The sequence below is a fragment of the Pangasianodon hypophthalmus genome, chromosome 22 (genome assembly GCF_027358585.1).
Source record: "Pangasianodon hypophthalmus isolate fPanHyp1 chromosome 22, fPanHyp1.pri, whole genome shotgun sequence".
NCBI lineage: Eukaryota > Metazoa > Chordata > Actinopteri > Siluriformes > Pangasiidae > Pangasianodon > Pangasianodon hypophthalmus.
Window position 1 is genome coordinate 8178013 of NC_069731.1, and position 12046 is coordinate 8190058.

The window sequence follows — 12046 nt, forward strand, 5'->3', positions numbered from 1 at the left end:
CATTGCCTAATATTGTGTAGGTCCGCCTTGAGCTCTGACTCATCGAGGCATGGACTCCACAAGACCTCTGAAGGTGTGCTGTGGTATCTGGCACCAAGATGGGAGCAACAGATTCTTTGCCTGTAAGTTGCAAGGTGGGCCTCCATGGATCGGACTTGTTTATAGAGCACGTCCTACAGATGGTCGTTCGGATTGAGATCTGGGGAATTTGGAGGCCAATCAACACCTTGAACGCTTTGTCATGTTCCTCAAACTATTCCTGAACAATTTTTGCAATGTGGCAGGGTGCATTATCCTGCTGAAAAAGGCCACTGCCATTAGGGAATACCGTTGCCATGAAGTGGTGTACTTGGCCAGGACTCAAGGTTTCCCAGCTGAAAATTTTTCTTCCCGTAGTGCATCCTGGTGCCATCTCTTACCAGGTAAGCGACGCACACCCACCCGCCTGTCCACATAATGTAAAAGAAAATGTGATTCAGCAGACCAGGCCACCTTCTTCGATTGTTCCATGGTCCAGTTCGGATGCTCACATGCCCATGTGAGGGGCTTTCGGCAGTGGACAGGAGACAGCATGAGCACTCTGACCGGTCTGCGGCTACTCAGCCCCACGCAGGCCCTTGTCAAAGTCGCTCAGATCCTTACACTTGCCAATTTTTCCTGCTTCTAAAACACACAAACTTTGAGAACTGACTGTTCACTTGCTGCCTAATATATCCCACCCATTGACAGGTGCCACTGTAATGAGATAATCAATGTTATTCACTTCACCTGTCAGGTGTTTATAATGTTATGGCTGATCGGTGTATATATAGTCAGATCCATAAGTATTTGGACAGTGACACAATTTTTGTAATTTTGTATCTGTACACCACAATGGATTTGAAATGAAGCAATCAAGATGTGATTTGTATCCAAGGATTAAAAATAATCCTAATATTTATTATTACATTAGTTTGACCAATTACTTTTGAGCCTGAGAAAATGGAGGGACTGTAAAAAAAATGGCAATGCAATAGTTTTGTTAAACCCCTTGAATTAAAGTGAAAGTCTGCACTTCAGTCACATCTTCAATGCTTCATTTCAAATCCATTGTGGTGGTGTACAGATGCAAAATTGTGAAAATTGGGTCACTGTCCAAATACTTATGGACCTGACTATATATGGCCTCAACCCCACTGAACACCTTTGGATTAATTGGAGCACTGACTGCATGCCAGGCCTCTTCACCCAACATCACTGCCTGACTTCACTACAACTGTTGTGTCTGAATGGGCAAATCCCCACAGTCAGACTCCAAAATCTATTAGAAAGCCTTCCCAGAAGGTTATTATAAATGCAAAGGGAAATAAATCTGGAATGGGACTGGTCAGGTGTCATACGTATGGCCATATAGTGTAGTTAAATGATAGGTAGATGTACTTTTCTGATCCCCATGGGGAAATCTGTGCACTACAGTGAATTTGGAAAAGATATTTTTTTGAATGGTCATGTTTTTAGCTATGTATTTTTTAAAGATTCAAAGCACAGTGAGGAAAACCAAGTTTCCCTGTACAATGAAATTCTTTGCTGTCCACATTGAATGCCAAGACAAATAAATAATAAAGTGTAGCTATGTTGCAGAAGTAGAAATATAGATTATGTATACAGAAATATAGACTATGTACATCTGTATGTGTGAGTGTGCAATGTTGACTTGTGCAAAACAATATTACAGTACATGTAGTAACAGTAATGTGTTCACATGTAGCAGTTATATGAAGTATATCTCTATGTGCAATATTGACTTATGTACAAAACAATAACAAATACAAAAAAAATAGTACAGTAGCCTGTAGCAAATTGAGTGCAACTACACAATAACAATAGCAGCTGTCACATTGAACAGTGTGCAAATCGAAATGAAGCTACTTGATAAGAAATAGCAGCAGTAACATTTACAAATGTGCAAATTGAGTGTAGCGTTTCCACTTCACAGTTCCAGGTTACTCGGTTCGATTCTGAGCTTAGGTTACTGTCTGTGTGGTTACTGTCTCACTGGGTCCACATGGGATTTGTCCAGGTTCTCAGCTTTCCTCCTACCACCACAAAACATGCCTGTAGATGGATTAGCTACACTAAATTGTCCTAAAGTGTGAAAGAGTGTGTGTGTGTGTGTGTGTGTGTGTGTGTGTGTGTGTGTGGTACCTTGTGATGGACTGGCAATCCTTCTGTGGTGTATTCCTGACTTATGGATAGTGTTCACAGGATAGGCCCCAGAGCCACTGCAACCCTGAGCAGGATAAAGCGGATACTGAAGAGTAAATAATTATTTTTATAATGAGATTCTGTCCAGTTGTTTGTTCTGAGAGACAGGGGGCAGGATAGCACATTGTGGAGTCTGATAACAGTGGGCAGAAAAGATTCCTCCAAACTTCTTCTTTCAGCACTATACTGGAATGTGTGGCTAACGGTGCTCCTGGATATTAGACCATGGACATGACAGCCAGAATTGTTCAGAATGTTGTCTAAAACTGCTATCATCCTCTTCTCTGTCACTGAGTAAGTAAACTTTTCAGGACTGTGGCCCTCCAGGCAGAGGTGTTGCAAAGGACGAATACAAGGAGACTGAGTAGACAGGGGCCACAAAGTGACTTTAGGCTGCAGCACAAGCCAGGAATCACACTTAGCCATGCTCGATGGAGGAGCAGAGGACAGGACAGTTAATGGGGTTACCCGATTGGGCTTTTTTAAAATACTCCGCAGCTGCTGTGATCTTTTTTACAGCAAGTAATCGGATTGAAATCTAATACATTTTCGCAAATAGCCACACTTGCTGTATCAAACACAGTCGAACAAAGGTCTAAAACCACTCAAAATAAGCTGCATGACTGTACGCTGGATGACGTTTTCAACTCTCAACAGCTTATTACAGAGTTATTCTAAAAATTCACAGTAGCCTCTAGCATAAGTCATGTGTGATAGCCTCTTGAATTAATTTTGTTTGAGACTAAGTCGTCCTGGCTATTGTCAGATTAAAATTATTTGCTTGTCATGTCAATATCCTGTGTATGCAGTAGAGGGAGCCCAGATGAAGACCCCACAAATGGCCTTTCCTTCACTTACAATGGGAGGGACCAGGAATTAGTCACAGTCTAATTTTTCCTTCCTTATATTTATTTTCCAGCGAACACCATATGCCCAAGGGACTTAGGGAACAAACCTTGACCAGAAAAACAAAACAGAGCTAATACAAACAATAGCCTACACTTTCATTCTAATTTAACAATTAATTTGCTTTGCTTTTTTTCTTTGATTTGGGTTCCTGGGTTTGTCTGGGACTCCACTGATGATGATTTTATTTTGTACACAACATCATGAAGCCACTTGGCCTCCATATTGGTACTTCCTATCTGTGCTATAAAGTGTTTGAAAGTTGTCTTTGAATATAATGTAAACCTAAAGCAAAAAACATTATGTTAACTTGCTAAGGCAATTTAATCATTATTTTCTGTCACTCGCCTAAAAAGTCAAATGATTCTATCATATTAAATAAGAAAATACATTTTAGATTAGGGTCTGTGCAATCAGTGCAAGTCTAGGATGACACCTAAGTCCAGGGCTTCAGCTGTCTAGGTTTTGATGAAAAACATAACATTCTCATTAAAAAATTTGGTTGAATAGGGTACAGGATAGCACACTGGGGGAGGCATTGTGGAGTGTCACACCAGTAGGCTCTTTCAAATACATAGTATATAGTAAAATAAAAAGGCAAGAATGCTGAAATGTCAAGACTTCGTGCTGCCCCATGTGCCCAGTGAAAATGACAAAGGGATGACGATTACAATAATCATAGTTAATTTTATTTGCAAGTAAATGTTAAATCACTAAACTGTTTGTAGGCTACGCATGAAAAAACAAGCCCAGTGGAAGATATATTTCCACGATCTTTAATACCAACTTGGAACGCTGATTTTTTTTTTTTTTTTTTTCAGTTTTACATAATATTTTAAAGAGTATTCAGTTTAGGAATTGTGTCATAGTTGCCAAGTGCACAACATTAGGATATTAAAAATAAATAAATTGATGAATAAATAAATTAAAAGATGCAACAAATAATTGCAGAATTTATGTACAAATCTGTGAATACAGTTTCACTGTAAATATATCACTTGATAGAATCATCCAAAAAGTATGCAAGATAAAATACACAAATACAAAAATGTAAATTAAATTAACATAGTTGATTCACTGATTTCAGGACTGACAACAGTGCAGCAGCAACGCAATGGTCCAAATGGCATCCAGAAAATAATAAATAAATGAAAATAATAAGAAACGTTGCATTTGAACTTTTAGGTAAACATCTATATCCACTCTGAGAGGTATAATCATGGTCAGTTTTCCAGGAGGCAGGCTTGATTTCAGTTTGTTGATCACATGTCTGAGCATTGTGATTTGATTATTTCAGTATTATCTACGTGGACACTGATGAGATGTTTTCACTCACGTAGCTGAAGCCAGGGAAGGTTACCCCAGCCTCCTCACACACACCCAGAGACTCTGGGACAGGAAGTCTTGTGAACGCAGGATTAATGTTTGTCAAGTCATCAGGGCCAGACTTAATAGGATAAAGAGAAATACACAAACTTGCATAACTTTTCCTTAAAGGGTTTTAAGAGAATTTTGGGAAATTTTTAAATTTTGCTTAAATGGGCTTATATTTATTTTGATTATACACATAAGCACATACACCACTCAGTTTAGAGTTTTCATTGGACTCACCAGTGAGGGAACGAAGGGGGGTGGGATTTTCTTTGCCACAAGGTCATCCCACTGGATAGAGGAAAAGAATGAGTGCTGCTTCAGCTCGTCCTAAAAGGAGACGTGAACTATGTTACTAGGCCATCAAGGAAATGTGTAGCTATTATTGTTGTTGCTGTGTGTGTGTGTGAATTTACCATGTCATGTTTGGCTCCTAGTCTCTTAGATCTGTCTTTGTGTAGCAGGCTTTTGAGAAAATCTCTTCCAGCCTTGGACACTCCAGCCTTAAGGTCCAGTGGTTGATAAATTATATTGCCTAACATCTTTATGCGGTCTGCACTGTAAAAAGGTGGCTAAACAGAGAGACAGATATCCATTAGTTACGCTTCTCTGTAGACAAATTTATCTTTAATATCCAGTTCAGGCATCTCGTTTCCTGCACAGCATGTGGTTTATTCACTTGCTGTGTTTTTTAACTCACCAGACCATAAAGCATTTCGTGCAGAACAGCTCCAAGCCCCCACCAGTCCACAGTACGGTCGTACTCGTGCTGTTGGAGAACCTCGGGCGCCAGGTATTCAGGAGTTCCACAAAAGGTTTTGGTGGTTGCACGTCCCACTATGCCCTCTTTACACAAGCCAAAGTCTGTTAGGACCACATGGCCTTCAGAGTCGAGCAAGATGTTCTCTGGTTTCAGGTCCCTTTAGCATGCAAGAACAGGTATGTGAACTCATTGTGGGTGTAGGCAAATCTAATTTATTTTGAATTTATTTGCCTATATGTGTATCTACTTTGTGCACACGTAAGTGCTTCTCAACATTTATGTAACTGTGTGTATTTGTTATGGTATCACAGTGTTTATGACAGTGCAACTGTCCTCAAAACGGCCCACATTCAGAGTTGGCAACTTAAGTCCAAAAGTTATGTCAATTTTTGCATGGGAAAATTTGTGCATCTCCAGAGATGGACTAAGCATGTGCTTAAGTCGATTTTCTCTGTGCTCCATTCGGATTATGCAAATTCAACAGCGTTTTTTTCAACAGCGTCTAGACCACTGCTTTTAAACACAAGCACCTTCTTATAAAGGGATAGAAAATGCGGACTGAAGAAAAAAAGTGTTTTTTTCCCTTTGCGGTCAAATGTATTACAAAGTAATCTTAAAGTGAGAGACAATTTAAAAATGAAAAATAAAAGACTTATATGGTGATATATGACTAAGAATACGGCAATACGGCAAGTACTGAAATAAATCTGATAATCTAGTATATTGCCTATACATTGCTACATAAAAGGTCCTAATTGCAATTTCCTCATTAAAAACTACAAATCTGGTTTATAACTTCACCTTATAAAATAGCACTTGATCCAGCACATTCTATTATTTTGCTGTGTGCTGATGCCTCAACTCTGAATACGGTCCAGTGACAGGAAAACATGAAGATTCAAAGATGAACACTGTGAGGAACGTCTGCTGATCTCCATGAGGGCTCATACATTTTAGACAAAATGCATCTTGAATTTGAAAAACTAAAGCCATTAAAAGATTAATGTGAGATTTTAGTTCAGGCATCAAAGGATTTAGGGAGCATAATGTACTTCATTTAACCCCCCACACAGTAATACAAGTATATATGTGTGTGTGTGTGTGTGTGTTTACCTGTAAATAATATGCAGTGAATGTAAGTATCCTAGTGCACTGGCCATTTCTGCAGCGTAGAATCTGGCTCTGGGCTCCCTGAACACACGCTCATTTTGGAGGTGGTAAAAGAGCTGTAAGCATACACATACACATATCAGCATCATAACACAACCTTCCATCACTTAGTTTCAATAAATACAATCATCTATTCATAAACTGTGTGTGTGTGTGTATACCTCTCCACCACTTGCATAGTCCAACACTAGACAGAGTCTCTCTTTGGTCTGAAAGCTGAAGTGAAGTCTCACCAAGAAAGGATGATTCAGAGTTTTCACTAGCACATTACGCTCACACATGATGTTTCCTTCCTGTTAGGAACAACAGAGTCAGACTACACACACGACCATCACCAGCACATCGCATGTGTAGGACACACACGTTTTGAAACTCACTGCCTCTTTGTTCAGGATGATGTGCTTCTGTAAAACTTTGACTGCATAGTATCTGTTGTTCTCCTTATATTTTGCTAAAAGAACCTAGACATGGAGAAAGACACAAAACTGTTAAAAATCTACTAAAACTAAAAATAAGACATTATAAAAATAAGACATTTATTATTTATTGTGCATGGAACTCAATTTATAATCGATATGCATTAAAAGAAGGATGTTGTACCTCGCCAAAACTGCCTGTCCCAATCACCTTCAAGTAGTCAAAATCTGCTGCTGAAACCCTGCACCCATAGAAATAAATATAAATGAGTGTATATGTGTATTTGTGATACTATGTGTAGCCTATATATGTCCTCCATGCACAAATACACAGTATATAGCTTACTTACCGAGACCTTCGCAGCTCCTGTGCTGTACTGGTGAAGCACTGCTATTAGAGAACCGAACAGAACGAGCTAATATGAGGATCATTTCAAATGGAAGACGTTATGTTGTGCATTGTATAGGAAGTAGTGATTCCATTTGAGATTTCAGCACTCCCAGCATTCCCAGATTTCCACCTACATGTCTGCAATACTATACATACAGTAACTCTCGTATGTAAAATTGCACCTCATAGGTGTCCTGTCTACAGTAACTGCAACTCAAATTTGATCTGTACTGAGGGGATCCTGTGAGTCTCACTTACTGCAGCTGCTGCAGACTCATCAGACAACCTGGCTTCTGGTCTCAGAAAACCCTCTGAATCTGTACTGCTGGGAGAGACAGAAACCCACCATTAGTGCAAGCCGCAAGACATTATACTTTAACTGGTGTAGGTAATGTCATTGTTTAAGAATTACCCTGCATAGCATATTTATAGCCTTTAAATATACATGCAAAAAGAACTAAATACTTTATCTCTCCATATGCCTGTGGCACAGTACAGCAACTTTCTTAGTATGAATTAAAACTCAAATGGCTCCCTACTGGCATATAGTGCCCTAGGGTGTGTAAAAGCCCTAGTTAGTGACTAGGCAGCCACACTGAAGTTGGCCATACAGGTCATACTCTCATAGCACAATTTGTAGTAGTCATTAAGCAGCAGCACATTCAAAACCATACTGCTCACTACACAGACTGTGTAAGCAATTATTTCACTCCCTATGTAGTGCACTTTTAGGGAGCAGCAACCCATTTGGGACTGAACCCAGGTCATGTTCTTTAAAGCTAAGGAGTCTGACCTCGAAAGGCAAGTTAGGGAAAAGGCAAGTTCACACGCCCATATTGTATCGTGATATTCAACATTACCTAATCAAAATGAAAGTTTTCTTAATAATAAGAGTATTAAAATAAAACTTACTGCTGATAGACTGGAATTTGGGTCCCAAGCTTCTGTAGCAGGTCAGCGGAACCATGTTTTCTCTCTCTGATTAAAGCTATAAATATGATGAAGTTGTTAAAGTTAATATTAAATAAATGTAATAAAACGTTTTAGAAGGTTAAAAAAAAAACCCGGGTTGTCTAACCTACCAGCGAAGTATGAGATTATGCCCTTCATTTTAGCGTATGTGACAGGACCCCTGCTCTTTTTCACCATACTGAGGCTCAGCTGAAGCGAGTGCGGTGTGTGGAGGAGCTCGCTCGCGCTACACGGCTCGCGCTGCCCGGCTCGCGCTGGACCGGTCTGCTCTGGTTCAACTCAGCGGCTCCTGATCAAGCGGTTATTTTCTGCAGGGCGCGTGGACATTCGATGAACTCATGACGTCAAATGGGGTCATGTAGTTACTATGAACTCCATACTCTCTCTCTCTCTCTCTCTCTCTCTCTCTCTCTCTCTCTTTTCAGTTCAATTTAAAAAGTACTTTATTGGCACGGCTGTTTACATACCATACATACATACAGTAAAGTTAATTAGAAATAGAGTAAATAAAATGTATGTTGAGTGTGTACAATTGTCCAATGAAATGTGATATATGAGCTCCATAATCTCTCTCTTGCTCTCTCTCTCTCTCTTATGTAATTATTTATAATTTTTATATAATATAAAATTTTATATAATTATTTTATATATTTTCTATTATTTCATATTATTATTATTATTATTATTATTATTATTATTATTATTAATAATAATAATAATAATAATATAAAATGCAAGGTGCCAGTGTAGGACAAAAGTATAAGGGTTACAATAATTATGTACATATACACCATGAAATAAAATAAAAATAAATAAAATACAGTAACGTTAATTAGAAACAGAGTAAATAAAATGTTGAGTGTGTTGAGTGTGTACAATTGTCCAGTGTAATCAGTGATTCTCTCTCTCTCTCTGTCTCTCTCTCATCATTTACTCCATGGTCATGACAAACACATGGTACATTTGCATTAACAATGCACTTGTTATGGTGTGTAAATATGATGGGGGAAAGAAATAATACTAATAAAGAGAAATTACAACAACAACAACTACTACAACTATTATTATTATTATTAATAATAATAATAATGAAGTGACAAAATGCAAGGTGCCAGTATAGGACATAAGTATACTAAAGTATAATAAAAGTATAATAATGCATCTTCAGTAAGTGCTTTATCCTAGCGATGGCGGCGTTGGATCTGTAACTCATCCCTGAAATCTGGGAAACCAGCCCACACCATGCACACACCCAGTCACACACCTGTTCACACTTAGTGGCAATTTAGAGCCACCAGTTCACCTACTGGCATGTTTTTGTAGGTGGGAGGAAACCAGAGAACCCAGAGGAAACTCAAACTCCACACAGTAACCTGAGCTCAGGATCTGACTGGGGGCGCTGGAGCTGTGAGGCAGCACTACCCTCTGTGCCACCATGACAGCAATAAGGCATTAGTGCTGTGCATATTTTGACTGTATGTCTGTGTGTGCAGAGGGACATATTTTTAATACATGAGAATTTGGAGAATATTGCCCCATTCGAAACAGTGCACTTGCAGTCTCATGGTCCTCGTCTTACTACAACTGTTAGTGAGAACCAATTACTGTGAATGGGTTTGTTAAGAGCAGAAAGCAGCAAAGCAGATGACATGAGTCCTACAGTGTCTATTGTTATTAATTTAATTTGTTCTTAAAGAGTATTGCATTTGGGTTACATCTTGTGTGAAACAAACCCAGCAGAATAATCGGCTAAACTGAGTATAACCACTTACCTAATTTAGAACATTTAATTTAATCTAATTTAGACAATTTTATGCAGACTGCTTGTAGTAAGCTTATGTGACCACAGAACATCATTTTAATTTGATCTGTGTGATCTGTGTGCATGTTTTTGTTGTTGTTTTTTATTATTTTGTATTTTTGTGAGGGGATTGATGAAATTATAAACATATCCTAATTTAAAAAAAATGAAGTTTACGCTGGTCGTTTGTTCCAGAATTTTATTTATGATTTGATTTGATTTTCATGTGTGTATGATTCATTGATTATAGCCTACTTCTGCCACTGATCAACGTATACCTTTAGGATGTGCTCACAGAACTTTGCACCCAGGGACTCTGTTGAATGTTTGACCTTTTTGCCAAATAGGCTACTGTGCCATTTTGGGAAACACACTTTGTCACCAGTGCTTTTCTCTGCTTATGCCAAATTTTCATGGTCTGCTAGAGTTTTGCTCGTACATTATGAAGTTGATGAAGAATGTTATTCTTTTTCCTCTTATTGCAGCTTCATTGTGTTGTTTTAAATTAACCGGATAAAAAAGTTATCCCTTATACTCCTTCCCGGTAATGGATTTGTTTCAAATCCACAGCAAGTTTTCTAGTTCTTTTACAGTTCTTATTTTCTTCCTGGGATTCCGACTCTGACGTGCATTCACACTTAACTCAATGGTGTGCAATTGACATTAAAATCCTGTGATAAAGTGAAAGCGAACCCTGTGTAACAGCAGCTTCATGACAGTGTGAATGTGTGTAAAATGGGAGACTACTGTTTAAAGCCTGCAAGTCTGACACAAAGCCCAAACATTTCTGGTCAAGGTATGCTGAAAATGATCCAGAAAACAACAAATAACCCTAAACTAGTAGTCACACTGACACAACTATTGCAATTATAGCTGTTATTATACAATCTTCTCCAAAAGTATTGGAATGGCAAGGTCAATTCATTTGTTTTTGCTATACACTGAAGACATTTGGGATGGAGAGAACAAAAGGCAAATATGAGACAATAGAACAAAATGTCAGCTTTCATTTCCTGATATTTACATCTAGATGTGTTAATCAACTTAGAACATGGCACCGTTGTTTTGCATGTAATATAATGTAATATAATGTTGCATGTATTGTAATATTTGGTTGCATAACCATTGCTTGCAATAACTGCATCAAGCCGGCAACCCACTGCCATCACCAAACTGTTGCATTCTTCTTTTGTGATGCTTTTTCTGGCTTGTACCGCAGCTTCTTTCAATTGTTATGTGTTTTATGGGGTTTCTCCCTTCAGTCTCCTCTTCAGGAGGTAGAAATGCATGCTTGGTTGGGTTAAGGTCTAGTGTTTGACTTGGCCAGTCTAAAACCACTTCCACTTTTTTCCCCTGATGAAGTCCTTTGTTGTGCTGGCAGTGTGTTGGGCCACTACCTTCCTCCCAGTTAGATTGGATGCATTTCTCTGTAAATTGGCTGACAATGTTTCTGCAGACTTCTGAATTCATTCTGCTGCTACCATCATGAGTTACATCATCAATAAGATTAGTGAGCCCGTTCAAGAAGCAGCCCAAATCATGACACTACCTCCACCATGCTTGCATGAGCTCATATGTTTTGGCTCATGAGCAGATCCTTTCATAGTCATATGTTCCAATATTTTGATCACTTGAAAAAAAGTCTTCAGTGTATAGCTAAAACAAATGAATTGGCCTTACTGTTTCAACACTTTCAGAGGAAACTATGTATTATACCTAATTATAACAAGTTTTTTTTTTGTGCCACTCAGTGTAAACCACATTAACTAAAAATTTGTGGACACCTGACCATCACACCCACATGTTGGCCTTCTCCCAAACTTTGCCACAAGGTTGGAAGCACATAATTGTTAGGATGTCTTTGTATGCTGTAGCTTTAAGATTTCCTTTCACTGGAACTAAGGGATCCAAACATATTCCACCATGACAATGCCCCTGTGCACAAAGTGAGGTCCATAAAGACATGGTTTACCAAGGTTGGTGTCGAAGAACTTGAGTGGCCTGCACAGATC

General features: G+C 38.7%; 1 protein-coding gene across 4 annotated transcripts; it reads right to left on the reverse strand.

Annotated features, from left to right (window-relative positions):
• Positions 1-4092: 4092 nt before the first annotated feature.
• On the reverse strand, positions 4093-8575 carry sgk2b (serum/glucocorticoid regulated kinase 2b). 4 transcript variants are annotated; one of them, XM_053228072.1, is made up of 12 exons: positions 8344-8575; positions 8174-8249; positions 7520-7583; positions 7221-7258; positions 7055-7112; positions 6832-6915; positions 6616-6747; positions 6398-6510; positions 5222-5441; positions 4938-5093; positions 4762-4851; positions 4093-4597 (listed from the first exon to the last, which is right to left on the reverse strand). In XM_053228072.1, the coding sequence occupies exons 1-12, from the start codon at positions 8408-8410 to the stop codon at positions 4454-4456; spliced, it is 1242 nt and encodes a 413-aa protein (XP_053084047.1). In that variant the 5' UTR covers positions 8411-8575; the 3' UTR covers positions 4093-4453. The 4 variants fall into 4 exon arrangements, with proteins under 4 accessions (XP_053084047.1, XP_026780383.3, XP_026780384.3 ...); XM_026924582.3 differs by having other exon boundaries at positions 7520-7586; XM_026924583.3 differs by having other exon boundaries at positions 7221-7261; positions 8344-8574.
• Positions 8576-12046: the final 3471 nt, after the last annotated feature.